This window comes from Leptodactylus fuscus, chromosome 1 (genome assembly GCF_031893055.1).
Source record: "Leptodactylus fuscus isolate aLepFus1 chromosome 1, aLepFus1.hap2, whole genome shotgun sequence".
NCBI classification, from domain to species: Eukaryota; Metazoa; Chordata; class Amphibia; order Anura; family Leptodactylidae; genus Leptodactylus; species Leptodactylus fuscus.
Window position 1 is genome coordinate 142,536,039 of NC_134265.1, and position 18,722 is coordinate 142,554,760.

The 18,722-nt window shown below is 42.3% G+C and overlaps 1 protein-coding gene across 1 annotated transcript; it reads left to right on the plus strand.

Moving 5' to 3' along the window:
• Window positions 1-211: 211 nt before the first annotated feature.
• LOC142208930 (fructose-1,6-bisphosphatase 1-like) lies at window positions 212-17,914 on the plus strand. Its single transcript, XM_075277813.1, has 7 exons — window positions 212-484; window positions 9,399-9,561; window positions 14,041-14,133; window positions 14,596-14,736; window positions 14,878-15,015; window positions 15,684-15,803; window positions 17,579-17,914. Exons 1-7 carry the CDS (start codon window positions 315-317, stop codon window positions 17,768-17,770), a joined length of 1,017 nt encoding a protein of 338 aa, XP_075133914.1. The 5' UTR covers window positions 212-314; the 3' UTR covers window positions 17,771-17,914.
• Window positions 17,915-18,722: the final 808 nt, after the last annotated feature.

Sequence of the window (18,722 nt, forward strand, 5' to 3'; positions counted from 1 at the left end):
CGGACTATGTACTGAGCTGAGGAGGGGGAGGTAAGGGCACATGTATTTCCTCACACGCCCTGCGTCCTCCATAACAACTCCTCACAAATTGTGCAAGGCGCTGCGGTGATTGGAGAAGAGCGCCATTGTAGTGTCTGCCTCCCGCACACCCACCGCCTGCCCTCGACCTGACAGCCAGTTCCTGGAGGGGAGGGAGCACAGCCGCCCATATAAAAGTGGCAGTGTGAGGGCACTCTGCTGCCCTGTCCATCCCGCAGCCGGCTACACCTAACCACAGGCTCAGCCACACCTGTGCGCTCACTGCAAGTGCCAACATGTCGGACCAGGCCCCCTTTGACACCAACGTAATCACCATGACCCGGTTCGTGATGGAGGAGGGCATCAAAGCCAAGGGCACCGGAGAGATGACCCAACTCCTAAACTCTCTGTGCACTGCCATCAAAGCCATCTCTTCTGCTGTCCGTAAGGCTGGGCTGGCCAACCTGTGAGTAGTCTCAGACATCCATATATACATGCCTTGTCTAGCCCACTTCTGTACAGCGCAGGAACAGTGAAACATATATATATATATATATATATATATATATATATATATATATATATATATATATATACATTCTAGCCATTCAGACCACCATATGCATTAGAGAAGACATTATTTAGAATTTGACAAAATTGTGGAAGTTGCATATGGATGTGGCATGGTCATGGTACAATGCCCATTCTGGATATGGATATATATATAATATATCTGGTACATAAACGCATTCTGGGGTACCATGAAGAGCATGTCAGGAACTTGTAGCAGGCACGGATATTTCTCAAAATTCCGAAGATGCCACTGACTTAGTTATCGTTTGAATAGTGCTGCAGACTACGCCACTTGTGCGAAAAGTACACACGATACCTGGTGAAACGTAACCCAATGCCAGTTTGACATATTTGCTCACTTTTATTACAAGTAAAAAGTCTAAACCTTCTTCCTCCGACACATAAGATAACTGTTCTTGTATTGAAAAAATTGTTGGATATGAAGCATGATTGCCATTCTTCTTAATGGCAATGCTGGGCAAACGGCTGATAAATCACAGTCCCACTCCTGACATCCCTGGAAAAAGATGGCCATACATACTCCCATGCATCTGAATTGAGATCTACATCAGTCAGGAACTTGTGTAGGTTTCAGGTATAATTCACACCAGCTGGTATAAGTTATAGTAAATATGTTGGGCCAAGGCATCCCAGTCTGCCTTGCCTCAGACCCACTTCACCCACTTTTTTGAAGGAATAATGTAGCATATACTTGGCACAAGAAAGAACTATGCATCAAATATGCCATATTTACAACCTTCTACAACAGAAAACTGGTGTAGATGGGTTAATAAATGCCCCTCATAGTATAATGTGATCTTTCACATGATTGCCATCTTTGTAATACCAAGATAGTGCAAGACCACTATAGAATAGCAGATACTGGAACAAAGCGCCTATCCTTTCTGGCTTACAGGAGGGGTTTCTGTTTGACTCCAAATATTCTATTGGGGCATATGGACAAGGGTCGCCTTCATGAGATAACCCATTAAATGTTGTCACCCAGAAACTAAAATAATAAATCTCCCCCAAAATTGGTCGGCTTCATAGCAGTAAATTTTGAGTATACTCAAGTTTGGTGGAGACAATGCAGATTTTCATAACAGAATTGCATACTGAAAATCTGCAGTGTTAGACCGGGTTTACACTGGGGTTTTTTGGACCGGATTTTGACACAGAGGCCACCTCAGAATCTGCTCCAAAAATGGCTAGCCGTGACTGGATGCCAGTGCAGTGCATACAATGCAGCGGCATTTCGCTCTGGATTAGGCCCAACTGAATGGGCCTAGTCGCGAGGGAGTGTCGTGCCTCAAGAATGGGCATGTCGCTTCTTTTTCCGCAAGTGGCGGAAAAAGGAACCCATTAAATTCAATGGGAGGCGGTTGTTTGAGCCAGATCTTGACCCGGTTTCCGCGTCAAAACCCGGACTAAAAAACCCTATGTGAACCTGGCCTTACAATACCAGCCAGATATTACTAAATCTTATCCACACGCTGCAGAAGTAATCTGCAGCAGACATTGACCTGTGGTGCAGCTTTTAAAGTCACATGTCAATTCATTCTGCGGTGTGGACCAAACCTTTTGCAATGCATTAGTTGAAATCTCCAGCAACTGTGCAATGAAATCCACCGAAAAAACAGCACAATTTGGTAAAATGCTGCAAATTTATTCCAAAAGGGGGTCCAGTTTGTACATAATAACATATGTATATGGCAGAAATGTCTTATTTACTTTTGCTTATTTGTATAGCATGAACATATATTCCATAGAGCTTTAGAAACATTGTCAATCACGGTCCCATAAAGGGGCTCACAGTCATCATTCCCTATCGGTAATGTGTTTGATTGTAATCTCCCCACCATATGCCTTGACCAAGTCTGTTGGGGGACCAAGTGCAGATGAACTTAATGCCATCTGTTACCATAATTTGGCTGCACCCTTTTTACCAAAACAAATCTCAACTGTATTTGGTACAGCACATAAGACAATTCATAATTCATTTAAGCCTGACAGCTGTCTAAGGCTGAGGCCACACGTTGTGGAAATGCAACTTTTTTTGTTGCAGATTTTGCTGTGGTTTTTTGAGCCAAAGCCAAGAGTGGCTACAAAAGGAATGGGAAATATAGAGGAAGTTCTTATACTTCTTCCTTCTGCGCAATCCACTACTGGCTTTGGCTCAAAAATCCTCAGCAAAATCTGCAACAAAAAAACTGAGTTTCTGCAATGTGGGGCCTCAGGGTGCATTCACACTAAGTATACGCTCATCTCATTCTGAGCGTAAAACACGTAAAGCAGATAAGCTCATATCACATTGAAAGCAATAGGGAAAAAAGCAGCCCATTCATTTCTATGGGGAGCGCACATATTGCCGGCTCCCATAGAAATGAATGGGATCTGCTTTGTACTCGCTCATTCTGAACGTGTTTTACGCTCAGAATGAAATGAGCGTATACTTAGTGTGAATGCACCCTTAGTTGGAGAAATAGATTCTCCCCTAATATGTCATTGGCATTTCAGCTGGCAATTGTCTCATATATTTATCTCACTACATGGATATAAAGAAACATAACAGGGGTTACATTGAGTCCAATGATTTTTACACTGTCTACCAATAAATATTTGGACACCCAGTAAAGTTCTGCGGAGGTGGAGTTATGGTCTGGGGGTGTTTTTCCTGGTATGGACTGGGCCCCTTGGTCCCAATGGATGGTAAACTCAGTGCCAACGCCTATTGCACTATTTTAGATAACAGTGTGCTTCCTACATTATGGCGGTTCTATGGGTCAGAGCAATGTTACTTCCAGGATGACAATGCCAGCTGTCATGTAGCGAGGTTTACCATGGCTTGGTACAGTGACAATCAGGTTAACCGATTGGACTGGCCTGCCCAGAGCCCAGACTTGAAGGGGTGCAGCAGCCGACCAAAATCGGTGAAAGAACTTGCCTGTCTTCTCCAAGCTGAATGGACTAACATACCACTAGCCATCATACAAGGACTTGTGGAAAGCCCCGGAGGGTTGAGGATGTAATTACCGCTCATGCCGCTCAGACCACAGGTGTCCAAATACTTATTGGAAGACAGTGTGTAGGATGCCACCAAAGTGGCATCATGGGGCCTGAGTTGTGACAATTATGCATCACATTCACAAGTTATCATTTACCTCCTGGTGACATCTTATTTCTCTATAGCGGCTGATTCCTACAGGTGAGTCTGTTTGGACTTCCTGCACATAAAGAGAAAAAAACCTCCCCCTCCATTACTCCAAAATGTGTCTGATACTAATAGACATGAAAGATATGGAGTAGTGATCAAAACAGCAGGCATTAGTACAGGTCGATTAATGATTGGACTTTGCCATGCCTGGCACGGGGGCATTGGCTGGATGCCCTCAGTCTTTGTATTATGAGCACATTTACTATTTATTAACAGGGCATTGAAGAATACACCTGCAGGTCTATGCGGGCTCCATCTTGTCCCTGTGCCTTTTTGTAATACATCTATAACTAATGTATGCAGTATGCTTTTCTGAGGAAACAAACGTCTGCCTTCCCGTGGCTATGCAAACAAGGACTGAACATGTGAATGTTAACACTTTAATATCTGCAGCTCATTTGGACTGTCATTTCATCTAAGCTACTAGCATACCAAAAAGCAAACACAAATATAACTATATACAATGGCACCATTCTTTAAGTCTTTTGAAATCCCATATGCCCATCTGAGTCTGACCTGACCACATATCCTGTACAAACAGGCTTTTGTAACATCAACCCATATAATGTCAGAGAAATGAAATGCTGCTAGTGTGCAACATGTTTCTCCATACTTTTATGCAACAGGGAAAGTGCAGAAACCATAGTTTTTGTATGATGTTAATATGTTATCCAGAATCCATTTAATTCAACAACCAATAGTCCAGAAATCCCTGTAACATACCAAAAAACTGAAAAATAGTCCCGTATCAGATTAGTACATCATCTCCTAGTTCTACACTGGAGTCCCCGGTAATGGCCTTCTATATAGTGGCTTAACCCTGGTCTCTGTCAGTGTCAGTAAATGGAATCCTGCATCAGTTTTGGAAATCACAGCATATCCGCTGTGTGTGTTTTACTGCAAAGTGAGGATGGGCTTTGCTAGAATACCATCCACTTTGCTTCTACTATAAACCGCTGTTTTTTTTTTCCATGGTGTTTACGCCACGGGTAAACTGCAGTGTTTATCCTATGTGAGGCCCCGTCTTTAGGGTAATTTCATATGGAGGAATCTGGCTCTGACTTTGAGGCCTCTAAATTAATTCCATTCTGGATCAGTCTCCTATTCCAGGATGCTGAAAAAAATAAACATACTGCTCTTTCTCACTGCGGACTCTGTGACTGATTCAGGCCCAGTTCACATCTGTGTTCGTTATCCCACTTGGGGAACCCCCAATGGAAAGCGGTTAGTCTATGGGGTCCGTGTGGTTTCCACTCAGTGTCCGCACAAATCATGCAGAGAGAAGTACTGCAGTCAGCACTTTTCTCTCTGCATGTTTCATGCAGAAACCACATGAACCTTATTATAGTCTATGGGGTCTATGTGGTTTCTTAGTTAATCGCTTTTTAATGCAAATAGGTTTCCGTTTGGAGGGTCCCCAAGTGGACTCCCCGAACAGAATACCAAACACAAATGTGAACTTGGCCTCAGCCATAGAACCCGTGGCAAGAGATGATTAGCTTGATTGTTTCTGATGATAATCGGCAAGTAAAACCGCAACGGAAGCTTAAGCTTTCTGCCACGGGATGCACATAGCCATAAAATGTACAGGAATGTAAGGCAGAATACCGCTTCAAATTCCTTTTCACTTTCTGATGTAAGAGTTGGGCATTAAGGTAGAACAGTTAAAGTTCTCTTAAATTGGCCCTGTACAGGATTAGATTCAGGTTGGCAGGCTCAACAGATAATATAATGGTACAAGAGCATTCTGACTGTTCCTTAGTGGAATGTGTTGTGGAAAATGAGGATCTGGCATGTTGGATTTTAATTTGTCTGATCATTTACTTGTTTAAAGTCTATGCCAGCTTTAGGTCAGTTGCACAGTGTGCTTCTTGCTGGCCATGAATTAAAGGCACGGGTGGTGTATGGGGAGACACATGGATGTCACCCATGTAGCACCCATGCACCAGGTGTGCTTCCGTGTTCCTTTTCAATAAATGAATAGGAGCTACGGAAGCAGGGCTGCAAAATAGGACAGGAATAGGACCTGTTCTATATTTTGCGGCCTGGCCTGTCGGCCCGTACACGTGACAGGTGTAGATCAGTCGTGTACGGGCCCATAGAAATGAATGTGTCGGTGTGCTATCTGGGAAAAACTTGGATAGTACACTGACCAGACATATGAACATCTACAAGAGGCATTACACATGGGTTAGCATGGGGCTAAATGTTTGTCTGGCTAACAGCAATGTTCCCCTGCTCCCCTATAAATATACACATTGAGCTTCGTTGAGTGTGGTTGTATTTTATTCGAAGGAGGGAGATAACCCTACCTGACTTGTTACAGCAGTCATATACAGGAGTTATAGAGAGATCTATGGGAGCTGTACAGACAGACGAGCTAGTGACTTCAAAGGAGAAAGCTACATGCATACATGGCCACCCTGTCTTGGCTAGATAGGATCGTAGAAATGCCACTAGGAAGGATGAGAGCTGTTGGTCTGAGACATCTGGTATCAACACCACATATATTCTGGCTAATAAAAAATGAGAAGCTATTACTTTAGTACATGATGTGTGGATATCATGAGTCAATGATAAAATTGTGAAAGGACTGCTCTAAAAGGCCAGGAATAATGTGACCAAGTAATATGGCAATTATTCCTCCTGAGTGGAGTTCAATTATTAGTTGGCAAAAGGTGGGTGGGCACATCAGATATACATTAGATTAAGGTCAGCGGACTAGTCAGCTATAACTGACAGGAGTTGTTGGAAATAGAAGGGTGTGTCTTTTAGTTTTCAAGGCACACGTGCAACCACTAGAGGTATTTGGTAGCAGTTTCTCCCTCTATAGCTATTGAGAAGACATTCATTTGTATAGGAGGGTTTAGGAAGAAATGCTTTGGTCAGGTATGTAAGTCTAGGTTCACACTAGCGCTCGTTGCCTGTTCGGGGTTTCTGTCCCTGAACCCGCTTAAAAAATGCGGAGAGAAAAGTCCTGAAAGCAGGACTTCTCGTGCGGAAACCTGGCAGACCCCATTATAGTGTATGGAGTCCATGGATAACCGCTTTTTACGCAGGTTAGCTTTCTGTTTTTTGGGTCCCCAATCAGACCCAATGTGATGGAATTGCTAAGACAGCAATTCCCAGAACGGTTAAACCCTGGGAGGGGCACAAGAGACAGTGAGCCCTAAGCTGAAGCCCCCCACTTTCCCTTCCTATTGCCAGGCCCTATCCTAGGTAATAGGAGACAACCACGAGGACAAACCCTCCCTGAATACGTGAAACACAAAACGCAGACAAGACGAACAACAACAAAGGGAGGTCAGCTAGCCAGGGTTCGGTAACAGGAGAGCGATGCAGTGCCAAATCGGAGTAAAGAGAATAGTCAATGAGAAAAGCCAAAGGTCAGGTATAATAGTATAAGCAACAGGTACAGTAAGAGCAGGTATGCGCACGGCAATAACAAGCACTGGTGTGAATGGGAACCAAGGCTAAATAGGGAGGAAGAACCCGCCCATGGAGTTCACAGGAAGGCAGGCTGTCAATCAAAGGGCAAGGCCAGATTAACCACTAAATGGACAGAGGCAACCTAGGCAGAAGACAGGTGTGGTGCAAATCCAATTAAGGACTAGAGCCGTGTTCACACAGTGCAACTAAAAACTTTACGCAGATTATCAAACTGCACGCGCCTCCTGCGCCGCAGCACACGAGCAGAGGGTGGCACAGGGGCCCGAACAGGCAGAGATGTTACACCCAAAGAACAGAAAGCCAAATGCTATTGTGAACCTAGCATAAGGTGTTTGACTACCCTATGAGTACGGATTCTGTAGGGGTGGGGGTGGGTAGTGGAAATAATGTCTGTGGAAAACTAAACTACGTTGTTTGCCATGTCTGCATTCCCCTGCTGCAAAAACAGCCACTGAAGCAGAGCTGTTTACCTATTAACCTTTGACCTAACCTAGACAAACACAAGAAGGAATACAGATAACAGGTTTAACATGTATAATGGACAGAATTTGGTGCAACACCTGTACCCCTAGGGTTCTTGAGAATTGAATAGTGATACATATGACCCTAAAATCCACCTATATTGCGTCAGTGTGGAACTATCCTGTAATATAAGGCCTGCAAATAAAAAAGAAATATTGAATGGAACAACCATATGTTTTACTCACCTAATGGATAAAAGGAGTATATCCAGCACCTTGTCCAGCCTTATAAAATGGAGTTTATTTCGGCATGTTTTAAAATCGCAAGTAGAAGTCCTGCTGATATGTTTCAGACTTCTCAAAGGGGTTAATAGTACCAGTAAACACCAAAGTGGTATGTGTAGTACAGGGTAACACAATAAGTAATAGGTAATGAATAGAGTATCTTCAAAAAGCAATATATATAAGAACCAAATATAATCACCAAGCGCAAGGTTTATCAGGCAACGACAAAGACAAACCCATTTTTACCACATCACACTGTTACCAATAGACCTACTATGCCACTAAATAACGCGCATGATATGTGTATTTGCTGAAACTGGACAACCCCTTTAGTAATATAACAGTTCCTAGTAGCTTGAAACTGATGAATTAAACTCCATTTTATAGTGTTGGACATGGTGCTGCTGGATACCCCTCTATCAAGTCACTCATGTACCCCAGTAATCATTCTATTCACATCCACTGAAGCCCCTGTGAGGTGAAATGCCAGGCTGGGGTTGGTCACAGACAGCTTGTGCAGTACAACACTGCAAATGCCTATGTGGCTCAGGGCGTTGTCATTGCCTAGCCAGTCCTTAGCCTCAGTCCTTAGCCTCTGTTATAATTCCTGCCTTTTGTTTCAGAGATTTTATCTTTCAATATGTCAGATGAACCCGGAATGAAGTTCTATACTAGGAACACTGTTTATCATTGCATGCATGGCTCTTATGTAAATGCATGTTGTTGTTTTTTTTTACTTATTTTGCTACTTTGCTTTCCTGACTAAATGGCATTTTTATTGGAGAAATTTTGACTGTTCACAAGAAAATAATCTATTCTAATAGACAGGAAGGTGTTAAGTTTGTCTGACTGCTACAGAGAGACATAAAATGGACTGTATGCTTCATGTGTAGGCAGAATTTATTTTGCTTATTCTGTTTATATAGAATCCATTTAATTCAATAACCAGTAGTCCAGAAATCCCTGTAACATACCAAAAAAACCCAGATAAACCGTTTGTATCAGATTAGTACATTATGTCATAGTTCTGCCCTGGCGTACCTGGTAGTGGCCTTCTATATAGTGGTTTATCCTAGGTCTCTGTCAGTGTCAGTAAATGCTCGCTGAACCTGCTTCTATAAGTTAGGTTCTGTTCATTGTGTATGTCAGATCTGCAGTCATTGCTGCACTTGCTCAGCCTTCGGCCACTGAGCTGACACATGATACCAACGTCACAGAATGAAATCCTACAACTATCCTCCTTCTGTTTATAAAGCCAGGTATGATAGGTATAGATGAGGGAATAGATGGAAGGCCAATTACCATGAATTTATGCTTTAAGGATGGCAGCGTATGATGTAATAATGCATTCTGCACACTTTTTTTTTTTTTTTATAATAATGACTGCTTCTTCTTAGATATGGAATTGCTGGATCCACCAATGTAACCGGAGACCAAGTGAAAAAGCTGGATGTTCTTTCCAATGACCTGGTTATCAACATGCTGAAGTCTTCTTTCAGTTCCTGTGTCCTGGTGTCTGAAGAAGACCCACATGCTCTTATTGTGGAAGCTGATAAGAGGGTGTGTACACGTCTGTATACATTTCAGTTACACCATATTGCTAAAGTCCATGTCTATAGTGGGGAATCAGCTGCACAATGACCTGGCTTCCTATTGTGACAAAACAGTCATGATGCAATTTCTAATTTACTAAAAACGTTTCACATCCCTCTGCTGTAACTGAGACATATGAATGTTTAGGAAGTATACATGTATTGCATTTTAATACTCTGTTCCAAAAGACTAATAACATGTGTTCCCCGATTGCATTTACTATTTGCAAGCATAAAAAAATGTTCCAGAATTCTGGTGGAAGTTGCTCCAAAACATGGTGTACATGCCAGTCATCAAATTTATTCTTGTGGGGGCTAAGAGAAGTCATAAAAGTAACAAATATATTAGCTATACGCAGCAGTTTTTGCACAAAAGCTGATTTAGGGAGCCTTCACACGATGTAACGCTGCGCTCATTCTGATCGTAAAAACACGTTCAGCATGAGCACATAAAAAGCAGCTCCCATTAACCTGAATGGGAGCCGGCATATGTGCGCTCCCCATTGAAATCAATGGGAGGCTTTTTTCCCTATTGCTTTCAATGTGATACACGCGTAATACACTGAAAGCATAGGGAAAAATGCCTCCCATTGATTTCAATGGGGAGTGCACGTATGCCAGCTCCCATTCAAGTCAATGGGAGCTGCTTTTTACGCGCTCATGCTGAACATGTTTTTACGATCAGAATGAGCGCAGCGTTACATTGTGTGAAGGCTCCCTTAGGCTAAAGCCCCACGTAGCAGGGCACAGCAAAAAAAAAAAAAACGCTGCAGGGAAAAAAAAACAGTAGCATTGCATCATGGTTTTCTCGCTGTACTTTTCAAAGTAAAACCTCTCCAGACTTTTTGTATCAATTAAACCTATAGGGAAACTGTTTGTGTTTCTGTAGGTACTTGCTGCATTTTCCAAAAAGGCAATGGTTTGGGAAAACACAGCATGTCCACTATGCGTTTTTTGTTTTGTTTTTTTCCGTAAGTTGTGGATAGGATTCTCTGGAATCCCATCCACTTTGCAGTAACTGTAAAACGACACATTAAAGCATGTCATCCTTAAAGAATGTCAGCCATAAGGAACTGTAAGTTAGGGGTGTTCACAGACTTGACTATGTAGGAGGTACCTGGGGGGAATTTACTAACCCATGTATACACCTTTTCTGGCATAGCAGGGGGTAAATGTGCATCCTTTGCACACAGGCCTTCCTTGTGCCAAAGATGTACCACATTGTTCCATCTTTACCCTGTTCACCACTTTTATGAAAGTCAGAGGAAGAGGGTGAAGACCAAAGCAGGCCCGACATGTTTATTATAACACACCAGAAAGCTAGCATGAGATATACTGGTTCCTTACTGGTAACAATCTATAATAGTCTGTTTTTTGTTTTTTTTATTTTGACACCTAACAACTTAATTACGAAATTGCAGGCCTCTTTAACTTGACTTTGTCAATGGTTTTAAGTACTTTTTGTTGTTAGATATCACATTGAAGCATGTATACTTCCTATATATAGAATGTTGTTTTAACTATGTAACCACCTCTTGAGTACCCCACTGTAAGTGTGCAACATGTCTTGAGATGCACCAAATTTGTCAACTTTGGTACAATTTGTACTGTTTTCAACATTGTGTAAAATATTCCGTGACACTATTGATAAATATCCCCAAATGTTCAAGTGTCATGATGATTGTTGCTCATTTCCACCATACACGTGACTGCTGAGGCCAATCAGCGAGGGCCTGAACGTCACTACCTGCGACATCGAGTCCTCTTCCTAAGGACTGCTGAGGCCGCTGATTGGCCTTAGCGATCACATGATCGCTGTGGCCAATCAGCAGCTTCAGTGGAACTCCATGAGAACCAGGGCCTGTGAGAGGACACCAGAGCAACAGGGACAGGTGAGTCTGCCCCTGACTAATTTAAACTTTACAAGGTTTGTCTATTTTTGCCTGGACAACCCCTCTAATGCTGAAAGGAGTTTTCTAGGATTGGAATATTGATGGTCTATCCTTAGGTTGCTTATATAAAATACTAGAGGGAGGACCCGGCTTCGCACGGGTATATTACATTTTATGTTTGTGTAGTGGCCCCATAAGAAATGTCCAATTTTGCACTGATGTATTTTGTATGTGGTTTGTGTGTATGTCCATAAGCGTCATGTGATTATGTGTATCTCATTTTGGATATCAGTGAAAAACCTGTGACCAGTTGTTATGGATACCTGGAGTAAAGCTGTATCTAATCCTTCACCGTGTAGTACTGTGTTTAGACGCAAGTATCTAATCCTTGTTGGTGTGGTACTGTGTGCAGATGCACATGTCTAATCCTCCGGCGTGTGATACTGTGTGCAGATGTGTGTATCTAATCCTCCCCCGTGTGGTATTGTGTGAAGAGGCACGTATCTAATCCTCCGGTAAGTGAAACTGTGCAGACGTGCATATCTAATCTTACGGCATGTGGTACTATGTGCAGACGCGCGTATCTAATCCTCTGGCGTGTGGTACTGTGTGCAGACAGGTGTATCTAATCCTCTGGCATGAGGTACTGTGTGCAGATGCGCGTATCTAATCCTCCCCCGTATGGTGCTGTGTGCTGAGATGCGAATCTAATTATCTGGCATGTGGTACTGTGTGCAGAGGCATGTATCTAATCCTCCAAAGTGTGGTACTGTGTTCTGATGCACATATCTAATCCTCCCCTGTGTGGTATTGTGTGAAGAGGCGTGTATCTAATCCTACAGCATGTGGTACTGTGTGTAGACGCGCGTATTCAATCCCCCGGCATGTGGTACTGTGTGCAGACGCGCGTATCTAATCCTACGGCATGTGGTACTGTGTGTAGACGCGCGTATCTAATCCTCCCCCGTGTGGTACTGTGTGCAGATGCGCGTATCTAATCCTCCCACGTGTGATACTGTGTGTTGAGACGCGTATCTAATTCTCTGGCTTGTGGTACTGTGTGCAGAGGCATGTATCTAATCCTCCAAAGTGTGATACTGTGTGCACACACACGTATCTAATCCTCCCCTGTGTTTTATTGTGTGAAGAGGCGCGTATCTAATCCTTCGGCATGTGAAACTGTGTAGACGCGCGTATCTAATCCTACTGCATGTGGTACTGTGTGCAGACGCGTGTATCTAATCCTATGGCGTGTACAACTGTGTGCAGATGTGCATATCTAATCCTCTGGAGTGTGGAACTGTGTGCAGACGCGTGTATCTAATCCTACGGCATGTGGTACTCTGTGCAGACGTGTGTATCTAATCCTGTGGCGTGTACAAATGTGTGCAGACGCACGTATCTAATCCTCTAGAGTGTGGAACTGTGTGCAGACGCGTGTATCTAATCCTACGGCATGTGGTACTATGTGCAGACACGTGTATCTAATCCTACGGCATGTGGTACTGTGTGTAGATGCACATATCTAATCCTACGGCATGTGGTACTGTGTGCAGACGCGTGTATCTAATCCTATGGCGTGTACAACTTTGTGAAGACACGTGTATCTAATCCTCCCCTGTGTGGTATTGTGTGAAGAGGCGTGTATCTAATCCTATGGCATGTGGTACTGTGTGCAGATGCGCGTATCTAATCCTCCCCCGTGTGATACTGTGTGCGGAGACGCGTATCTAATTCTCTGGCTTGTGGTACTGTGTGCAGAGGCATGTATCTAATCCTCCAAAGTGTGGTACTGTGTGCACACACACGTATCTAATCCTCCCCTGTGTGGTATTGTGTGAAGAGGCGCGTATCTAATCCTTCGGCGTGTGGAACTATGTGTAGATGCGCGTATCTAATCCTACTGAATGTGGTACTGTGTGCAGACACGTGTATCTAATCCTATGGTGTGTACAACTGTGTGCAGACACACGTATCTAATCCTCTGGAGTGTGGAACTGTGTGTAGATGCCTGTATCTAATCCTTCGGCATGTGGAACCATGTGCAGATGCACGTATCAAATCCTTAAATGTGTGGAACTGTGTGCAGAAGTGCGTATTTAATCCTCTGGTGTGTGGGACTGTGTGCAGACCCGTGTATCTAATCCTGTGGCGTGTGATACTGTGTGCTGATCTGTGTATCTAATCCTCTGATGCGTGTATCTCAGTTTGGATATCAGTGTTGTATTGTGCATGTGGAGTGACTGTGTGTATTGCAGTTGGAATATGAGTGAAAGTCTTGCAGGTTTGTATTGGCTAAGGGGGGGCACTGTGTTTGGAATGCTGTATCTCAGCAACGGTACGTCCGAGCGAGTTGGAGTCTCGTCTTAAACCTTCCCGGATATCTGAAGTATCTCTGTACCAAATTTGATGAAGATCGGTCCAGTCGTTTGGTTCGCATTAGAGAACAGACAGACGGACAGACAAGAATTCATTTTTATAATATAGAGAGATGATATGCTTTACCAACCTACTTTGGAGGTAATGTTATAGAATACGCTTTCTTTTTCTTTTAGGGTAAATATATTGTCTGTTTTGACCCACTGGATGGTTCCTCAAACATTGATTGCCTTGCATCCATTGGCACAATTTTTGCCATATACAAAAAGGTAAGATCATCCATTCATTTTAAACACATAGAACCATAACTAAAAGGCCTGTAAAGCTGCATTTTAATGTAAAATCATATGCAGATAAACAAGAGTATTAGCAGGAGGTCATATAATTATATGATCTAAGTGTAGTATTTTCTCTAAATGTAAAATACATATAACGTATAAAAGTACTATGCTTTTAATCTTAAATAGACTTACCGAAACTTGGATGTGTTTTGAGAGAACAGTGCAGTGGTGTAGATGTGCAGTGGTAAATTTCTAATTAGCCAGAAGGTGGCAGTATGTGCTACTGTATTTGCAAGTACACTACTGGAATGCGCTGTTGTGGTCTGTTCTTACTGTGTGGCACATAACCAATGTATGTAAGTTTAATCACATTTTCTTATGGAGCACAGCAGGGTTTATTGCTATCCCATTCTGTTAACTTTTTGTGAACACAATGTATTTTCTATGCAGGAATCAGATAGAGAGCCCTGTGAGAAAGATGCTTTGCAGCCAGGACGTAACCTTATTGCAGCAGGATATGCTTTATATGGGAGCGCCACCATGCTTGTCCTAGCCACTGAATGTGGTGTCAATTGCTTTATGCTTGACCCTGTAAGTTACAATTTACCTATTTCCAATTGTGTTACAGCTGCTGTTTTATCACAGGATCATTGAGCTATGTATGTTGCACCTTATTCTGCTGTAAAACGTATTTGTCTGAGTTTTTTAATATACAATAAAATGTCTTTTTAGGCAATTGGAGAATTTATCCTGGTCAATAAAAATGTGAAAATTAAGCCAAGAGGCAATATCTACAGTCTTAATGAAGGCTATGCTAAATACTTTGATGCAGCCGTTACAGAATATCTCCAAAAGAAGAAGTTCCCAGAAGTAAGTGTGTAGTTCCATTTTTTTAAGAAAAACATTAAATCCCATAGTTGCAATCTGAATTTTCAGTAATATCAAGAAAAAAATATCAGAAAATAAGTAAACATATTTGTAGCATGAAACAAATTAATCGCAAGAGAGATACGTGTACTGCCAAGTCTCAGAGATTTTCAGTACAAAATAAAGATATAAAGAGTAAATAATTTTTTTTTTCATTTATTGGTTTTAATATTGCACCTAAAAACTGACTCACTCTTGAAAAATATTGGTGCTAACATATATATTTACTATCAACAATCTTTGCATAAATTAATAGTGCAAGTGAATATAAGGCTAAGATCACATATAGCCTTACAGAGTGTCCTATGTAGAGTGGGGATGAGTAGGGGGAGTAAGTGAGAGAAGAGACAGAAATATCAATATAGATTGGTACTTCTCTATGTTTTCCCTGATCTCCCGATGCTTCTGAGTGAGAGAGGGAGATTTAGGGAATTGATTCTACTCTACTTTGGCTCGATGTGCACAAACCTGTACTTTATCATTGTGCTAGCTTGTGTTTTTCAAAGCTAGCACAGTGACTCACTGTTTGCTATGGCCCCATACACATGCCCATGTATCATCACAGCTTTCAGTCTCTTAAAAGATTATTGAATTTTGTGATTTTGCTACAGGATGGTAGTTCCCCATATGGAGGGAGATATGTTGGTTCAATGGTGGCAGATGTTCATCGGACATTGGTTTATGGAGGAATCTTCTTGTACCCAGCAAACGTAAAAAGCCCAAAAGGAAAGGTAAATAATATAATTTTTTGTGACTGCAGAAAGCACTGAGCATTATATGTTCCTTTGATAGTTTATAGTCTCACAACTTCTTGTTTCAAGTCAAAGTGTAAAGCTATGTTTGCATTTGTGTCAAAGGCAATGCAGCACTATTTTTCCTATCACAATGAGTCACTGTGAAAATAAACCAGGATGCAAATGACAACAGAAACCACTTAAAGGGATTCTACCCTATCTTCTGCTGGATCCTCCCCTTCTTTCTTCAGCAGCGTCACCTCTGTCGGCTCTTACACTAGTAGAGCCGACTGCGCATGCGCGGCCATAGTTCTGAGGCCGCAATTGCGAGCATGCGCAGTCGGCTCTACTAGTGTAAGAGCCGACAGAGGTGACGCTGCTGAAGAAAGAAGGAGAGGATCCAGCAGAAGATAGAGGCGGCGCAGGATCCTGTTCTCTGGCAGCCGTGGGGACGCCCTCATCGCATTTTCAGTGCTGGGGCCCGCCCCCATCGCTGCCAGAGAACTAATTTACATACCGGTAAAAACTGGTATTACTAAGGAACGGCGCGGCGGAGATCCCATCTAAAGGTAGTAGATGAATAGCCTTTCTAAAAGCTATTCTGACGTGTTATCCACAGAAAAGTTTTTTAATGGTAGAATCCCTTTAATCTATACATTTACACTCAGTGACCAAAAAATAATGCACTGAAATAGAAATAAGTCTCTCTTTACATAACACCAACATATTCTGCAGTCAGATTGCTTCAAAACTTGGCATACAGTTATATCTTAGGCAGATATGTAAATGATAAAATGTCTGGTTTGAATAGACACTACCACAATTGCCACAAGAGGGTCTAAAAGTACTCTCCTCTTCACTGCCTTATAAAAAGGCTCTCAGATGCTCCTTTTGGGTAGTGCACCGCTTGGTCAGATATTGTTGACTGCTAGACATGCCTCTATGATGCACTTGGAAAACATTGTGCTCCGTTGGCATAGTGGTTTTGATAAATTGCCTATCGACTAAGGGCTAGTTAACAGTTTTTTGGCAGCGGATTTTGACGCGGAATCTGTGGAATGGAAGCCACTCACTGCTTTTTTCCGCTAACAGGTAGTGGGAAAAAAGAAGCAACATGCTTCTTCCCGCGGATTCTGCTGCTGACTCAGCCATGGCGTCTATGGTGCAAGACTCCCTCCCGATTAGGCCCATTCATTTGGGACTAATCCGGTGCGGAATGCCGTGACAGGATGTCACTTCACTGCACCAGCATTTTGTTGCAGCAAGCCGCACAGTATGTTCACACACACAATCCATTTTCCACCGTGTGAACATACCCTTACACATTCAGCTGTTAGGAGATATTGGGAGCAGTGGATACAAGAGGGCACACACACTATGAACAGATTCTGGTTTCCCACCAGTAGAGAGGCTTGTTTGTTCCACTAACAAGCACCTCTAGCAGTTTCCTTGTCCACCATCCAGACATGTGGCATGTTCTTTACACACCCCTGTCTTTGCCCAAACCATTTCCAGGCACTTAGCAGAAGAAAATTTGCTGTCATGGCAAAATGCTACAGATTGTAATAATTGCATACTATATATCATAAGTTTAATTCGATTCCAGCAACTCCTTTTTTTACGTGTGGTGTGTTTTTTGTTTTTGTTTTTTTTTTGGTCAGTGTATTTGGATTGGCTGAACTGTATTCTGATGACTTGGGCATTATTAGATCCATAGTATGTCTGGATGTGGTTGATGTTCTTTATAATGTGACTCTTGATTTGTTTGACAGTTGAGGCTCTTGTATGAGTGCAACCCCATGGCCTATGTTATGGAAAAGGCTGGAGGTCTAGCCACCAATGGACTGGAGAACATTCTGGATATAGTACCAGACAACATACATCAAAGGATGCCCATAGCCTTAGGCTCTCCAGAAGATGTGAAAGAATACATTGAGATTTACAAGAAACATGCCAAGAAATAAATAACTGCTGGACAGAACTACTGGCAAGAGGACCAAAGATGTGAATTTCTGTAAGATTTCAAACCTACTCAGGACAACAACTTTCTTACTTTTATACAAAGTGCCAGTCTGCTTAAGACCTAAATAAATTTTTATATTAAGCTTCTAAGCCGTCTGTCTATATTTGTCAATAAATACTAAATTCAGTCATAAGTAGTGAACTAAGGAATTACCGTATATACTCGAGTATAAGCCGAGGCCCCTAGTATTACCACAAAAAACTGAGAAAACTTATTGACTCGAGTATAAGCCTAGGGGGGGGGAAATGCAGCTGCTATTGGAAAATTTCAAAAATTAAAATGGTCGGAGTTTTTGGGTGCAGTAGTTGCTGGGAAAGGGGAGGGGGTGTTTTGGTTGTCTGTCTGCCCCTTCCCTGAGCTTGAGGTCTGGGTTTTCTGCCCCCCTTCCTTCCCACTTGGAGTTCAGCCTGGCTGAATATAGGGTATCTGCAGTGCTCCTATTAACCCCTTCCCGACGGAACAGGAGCTTCAGATTCCCTATATTCAGTAGACAGGGCACTTTCAGACACATGGATACCTCATGTGTTTCACAGTAATTTTCTACTTTTGTATGTAATCTAGGGAAAGGAGTGATTTAGAACTTTTATTTTTTTAATTTTTTTTTTTATTGCACTATTTTATGGGAGATTCTATACATAATATTGTGGCTGGTCATAGACACCCCCCCCCCCCCCCCCCCATTTAAAAAAAAAAAAAAAAAAAATTTTTTTGCTGACTCTAGTATAAGCTGAGGGGGGCTTTTTCAGCCCAGAAACTGGGCTGAAAAATTCGGCTTATACTCTAGTATATACGGTATGCAATGTCTTACCTTTTTACAAAATCACAACCAGTAACACAATCAAATGTTTGTACTCTAACTTTTGTGCCTTAATGTCAAAGATTTTTAAGCTACT

Coding starts and splice junctions, on each gene's coding strand:
- LOC142208930 (XM_075277813.1), top strand. CDS start 315: ATGTCGGACCAGGCCCCCTTTGACACCAACGTAATCACCATGACCCGG. Junction 14,134..14,595: donor TTTTTGCCATATACAAAAAG/GTAAGATCATCC, acceptor TTTTCTATGCAG/GAATCAGATAGAGAGCCCTG. Junction 15,804..17,578: donor TAAAAAGCCCAAAAGGAAAG/GTAAATAATATA, acceptor TTTGTTTGACAG/TTGAGGCTCTTGTATGAGTG.